Here is a 5,350-nt window from a genome sequence, read left to right on the forward strand (position 1 = left end):
TATATATATCAAATAAGATATTCGTATTGTTTCACACAATCGTAAGTTGTGCTTCGTCGTCGTTGAGTGAAAAAAAATTACCAGTACGAGGGCAACAACGCGCAGCGCACAGTACGTGCATACGCGCGTGCATGTGCGTTCACGGCCGTTGACTCGGCCATTACGATTACGAGAGAGGGGTGCACCGTATTTAATTATACTTTGACTTCGACCCCCGTCCCCCGCGCCGGGGGAAAGCCTCGGGAAGCCGCGGGGCAGGGTGATTAGCAGGAAGCTTACCGGAGAGTGCAATGAGCAAGGGATTTTTAATAACCCGTCCGTTCGTCCTACCTCCAAGATGTCGACTTCTTTCCCTCTGGGGGGCGGCGGGTGATACACCATGCCGCCCTTGCCGACGCCATACAGCTCGAACATCCTTCTCCCCGATCCCACCTGATCCACTCCTTACCCTTACACTGGGGCTTTTTGCCTCAGTATCGCCCCAGTACCGTAAATACTGCGAACGGAAGCGTCTCCGGACGACGGGCGGCGCGGCGCGCGCACGCGTCAACCTCCATATCGACCCGGCCCGGAAGGCGGTTCAAATACAAAAAATTATTAGCGCCTCCGAGAGAGGCGCGACGAAGGAGCCTCGTTGTTCCTCGAACAATCGTCACCCGTAACGTCAGTCGATCGTCGTTGATTATTCGTCGCAATCCTCGTGAAATTGACAACGACGGCGACAGTGCTCCGCGCGTCGAGTCGCGATCACGCGCGAGAGCGGTGCGAATTAATAGAATTAATTATCCCGATGATTGTACGGTTAACTTGTTTTGCGCAGCTCTACTTTGCCGCATCAAGGAGCCCCCGTCGTGATGCGTAAAAAAAAAGAATTATTTTATCGACTTTTTAAAAAGTACGCGTTGCGTCAATGGCTTTTTAAAAAGTACGCATTGCTTCAACAGCTTCACGCTGTTGCCCCCGGATTATCGTCTATGCTTCGTTAAGGACGTCTGATGTTTTTTTTTAACCGCTTTACTATTTAACACACTGTCGTTCTTTCTTTCTTGTATTTCTTAAAAAGAGCAAGTCCTCCCCCCCACCCCNTATATATATATATATATATATATATATATATATCTGTACAATGACGGCGCCAACTTGTACAACGCAAAAATTTCAGCGACGCGATATACGTTCGATATACTTACGAAGCATCGCCGAGAGATCGTCCGGTCCAGGTATCCTCGAAACATTTCTCTTCCCTCTTATTAAATTAATATTACTCCTATAATAAAATATTCGTAGGGCCGACGTGACGTCATTTCGGCGTGAATATACACGGTGAGGCTACATCGTACATCGACGCATCGAGCCGGAATTCACGAGGCGCGCTTCCTGTCTACGCGTTGACGGACGCAGACACTCCCACGTATTCTTCCCAGCGCGATCCCAGTGCTGCCATCTGGCAAGCTCTTCGCGCGGTAAGACCATCGTGTACGTCCGTCAGACGTCACGTCGAGGATGCCTCGACATGTAAAATTGTTACATCCCAACGAGGTGTAATTCACTTATGGTCGCCCAAAACGCAGAAAAAAATCGTCCAACGTTCTGAAACGTCGACGTATTCTTAAAACGGCGCGGGAGGAGAAACGGTCGAGCGAAGGAAGGGGACATCGTGCGATCGATTTCACGAGAGAGAAAGACTAATTACCTGCTAATTGCGCGGCGCTTATTCGAATTTAAATAGAAGCCCAGAACAGGTTCGACACGGAGCCTCGGATTTCCAAATAATTAATGAAGAAGATAAACCTCGTATCAATTGTAGCCGGCTCGTCGACGGTGCGATCTCGACGATTCTGCGCGATCGACGAGTAAGCACACAACACACACACACACACACACATTGCGCGAAAACGTCGCAAATTTGCCGAATGCAAATCGTATCGCGCGCCTCGCTCCCGCGGTTCGTCTTGCCGCGTTCCCGCGCGGGCAAATGGTGGCGGCATCTCGGGCGCCGTTCGCGCAGCCTGGCGGGTCCGCGCGCGAGACCGAGCGCCATATTGTTTGAAGGTGTTCGCGCACGTCCTCCGTCGTACGCTCCGTCGAAGTGCGGTCTCGTGTCCCGGCGTGGTCTTCGTCGCTTCGAGGAAGTATATAACGATAGCGACAAACATTTCGCGCAAAGGCAACATGAAGAAGACCAAGGACGTGTCGGACGAGGACGAGTATTCGGCGGACGACCCGGAGGAGGTCGAGGGCGCCTCCGAGGAGGAGTGGACCCCCGAGCCCGGAGCCGAGGTGAGCCCACGTCACACGCTACGTTCCTACGACGCGCGAGTCCCCGTCGCAAACGTGCCCGCGCGCAGACCGTGACGACGACCGGGTCGCGCCAGTCGCCGTCGACGCTCCCTCGACGTTCCGCGCGATAACACGTCTGTCAAAGGGGAGCACGCTCTCTCGAGCGGCTCGGCGGACATTCGGCCGCGATCTCGACATGTCGTCGAAGAGAGAGAGAGAGAGAGAGAGAGAGCTCTGCTCGTGCGATCTCGCGTCGTCGCAGCGGAGGACACGCTCTCTCGGCTCTTACATCACGCCGAGTAAACACACCTGCCAGCGCCCTGCGAGTCTCGTGAGCTGCTGCAGCGGAAAGAAGCATCGGCGGCAATTAGCGGCCGCCTACCGTCTCTTATCGTAGAAGACGAGAAGTGCGCGCGAGCCGTCGTCCCCGGCGTCGTCTCTCCGTGCCGGGTCATGATCAGTGGCTCCCCGCGTGATCGACGAGTCGCATCGTCAGAACGTACCTTTCGAGGTACTCTCTCGTTCCGGTCCTTCCGGCACGGAGTCCGGTCGCGGCCATCGTTGCCGGCCGGTCGGCCGCCTGGTGGCGCCGATCGTCGAATTTTTCAAATCGCCAGAAGCCGACCGCGCGACCCCGCGATTTCCAGCTCCGTTCCGAGTGCATTTTGCCACCGGCTCGGAAGAGATGCGTCGGGGATCCGCGAGGCTTCGCGTCGCGATTCACGTCGATGTTTTGCTTGCAATTTTTGCCCGGATGGTGCGAAAAGCAGTCGGCTGTAATTGTCGGAAGTAATTTTTGTAACCACAAAAGTAAGTTTTGTAATCTGTGACGGCAGCTAGTTTGATAATCGGTATAGATCTTTTGTGTCGATGTGGCAGGAGAAGATACTCGGACGGCTGTTTCAAGAGAGAAATAATAAGAGACTATCATTGAGATATTCATTGTTTAATCGATCGTTAAATGTACAGGTAATAAATTATAAAAAGCTGGGGCATCTGTTAGTCTGAAATCATTAAGTGAGATCTGTGTTTAAAACTTTAGAAATGTATTTTGTGAAATAGCATCAGGGAGGAAATATCGTTCGAGATATTTTTCCGATGAAAATATCGCTAGAAAGATATATTAAAAATATCACAACATTCACAGACATGATGTATAATCGCTATAACCAATATCTTTTTATATTTAACTTTTTTTGCTGATATTTCTGCATGCCTATGTTATTTGATAAAATATATTATTTTCATATGAGATATATAAGTAAAAAAAGCCCTATTCTACATGCATATATGAAATAGATATAGTGTCTATCTTTTTTTTTTTTGTTATCTTACTACTGTCATATCCTTTACTTTCTCATCTAACTACTTATTATTATAATACCACTTATTTATGATTTTTTAAAGGGCGGTACTAAAATAAGACCACAGAGGGAAACAGCGAAAAAACGACAGCATTCTGAAGAGGAAGAAGAAGAAGAGGAAGAAGAGGGTGAATCAGATGACGATATAGAAGATGAGGACTCAGATTCTGATACAGGGAAGAAGCCAAAAAGGAAAAGGCGTTCTAAGAAAGAAGATGATGAAAAGGATGATGAAGACGACGATGATTCCGATAACAGTTTCAATGAATCATCGGGGGAAGCTCCAAAGGATTACACAGTGAGTGCCTTGATCTATGTTGAACCAATTATAGCATTTTTCCTCAAGATGTTTATAACAATTGATACTTGTCATAGTCTGGCGCATTTGTTGTGGCGAAAACTGATGTCGATGGAGTCAATGATCCACCTACACTATGGAGGATAGATGGAAAAGCACTGTTACAAAAGTTCTTACCATTCAAAGAAGATGGCAAGACACTGTACAAAAGTACATCGACAGTAAGTGCATTGTCTACTTTTCGAGACTTTAAATCAGCTCCGTTATTTACTGACTCATTTGCATGTTGTAAGATCGAAAAATTACAACACATTTTGGAACATAAATTGCTCACATAAACGTACAAGTTCATAAGATATATTTTATTTCAGTATTCTGGATGGTCAGTTAATAACAAAGACAATTACTTAGTAGCCCACGTGACCTTCAAAGTGCAAACTAGAGCAGAGACAATTGTTGAACTTCATCTTTTTCAACAACAAGAAGTTGTAAAGTACGTATATCTATATATATCGTTGTTGCGTTGGCTTAATAAAGTGCTCACTATAAAGCCAATAACTAATAAACTTCTCTTCTTATATTGCAGGGACGAAAAAGAAGACTAAAAATTAGATCGAGTTTGCTCTTAATTTGTTTATATACGTTTTAAGATACGCTAAGAGAAAAAAAAATACATCCACATCTACATGTACACATGGGACACTACTCACAGAACATATTTACGATTCACACGTACACACTGATCCAGTTAATGACATGGTACTGTAGCGCAGGTTCATACTTAAGAGAATAAGATTGGGTGGACCATGGCTCTGAGTTTATTACTGGGAGTAGCTTTAGCTATAATTGATATCTCCGACAGATGTATGTGTGAGCTTCAATTACCAATAGAGCTACTCACAAGCCTGCGTCGTACTACCGATACGATTTTGAGTGAATACAATACCCGATAATTTATCTCAAATATTTTATGTTATCGACGGGAAAAAATTAATGTTACCTAGTATAATGGATGCATGTTGGTGTTCATTTTTTTTTCTCTCTCCTTTTTATGACGCCACCGTTAGTCTACTCTACGTAATTTAAACTCTAGTTTAGAGTTGCAACATTGGCCTTGTGACCTATGTGGCCAATTCGAGCACGCCCTTAGACAGAGATAAGAACCGGAACCGCCGCTCCAAATCTTACACTGTAGCGAAAACTAAAAAAAGTAGTATTCGATACGAACAAAAGTATAAGGATAATTAAATCTTAAAACGTTAAGGCAAGAGTTTTGAATGAAATGTAAAATATGCCCCCTCCTTTCCTCAATCTGATTTGTTGAAAGGAAAGACGGTGCTTGATATACCCAAGTGGCACAAAGAATATAGAATTCTGCAGATTATATATATATATATATATATATATA

The 5,350-nt window shown here is 46.0% G+C and overlaps 2 protein-coding genes across 4 annotated transcripts in view; one reads left to right on the forward strand and one right to left on the reverse strand.

Moving 5' to 3' along the window:
• LOC106748278 (dipeptidase 1-like) overlaps positions 1–1,872 on the reverse strand; it is a 9,095-nt gene extending 7,223 nt beyond the window's left edge. For 2 of the 3 annotated variants that reach the window (XM_014626657.1, XM_014626656.1), the window contains exon 1: positions 1,191–1,872. In XM_014626657.1, coding sequence (XP_014482143.1) covers positions 1,191–1,197 — 7 coding nt within the window. In that variant the 5' untranslated portion in view covers positions 1,198–1,872. Of the gene's footprint in view, positions 1–330; positions 1,017–1,190 lie in introns of those variants that run through there. The other variant, XM_014626655.1, reaches the window with a different exon arrangement.
• Positions 1,873–2,021: 149 nt separating this feature from the next.
• LOC106748279 (nucleolin-like) lies at positions 2,022–5,205 on the forward strand. The gene is made up of 5 exons (XM_014626658.1): positions 2,022–2,280; positions 3,688–3,942; positions 4,020–4,163; positions 4,314–4,435; positions 4,529–5,205. Exons 1-5 carry the CDS (start codon positions 2,173–2,175, stop codon positions 4,545–4,547), a joined length of 648 nt encoding a protein of 215 aa, XP_014482144.1. The 5' UTR covers positions 2,022–2,172; the 3' UTR covers positions 4,548–5,205.
• The last annotated feature ends 145 nt before the right edge of the window (positions 5,206–5,350 follow it).

Source organism: Dinoponera quadriceps, unplaced genomic scaffold, assembly GCF_001313825.1.
Source record: "Dinoponera quadriceps isolate SergipeBrazil2010 unplaced genomic scaffold, ASM131382v1 scaffold2600, whole genome shotgun sequence".
NCBI classification, from domain to species: domain Eukaryota; kingdom Metazoa; phylum Arthropoda; class Insecta; order Hymenoptera; family Formicidae; genus Dinoponera; species Dinoponera quadriceps.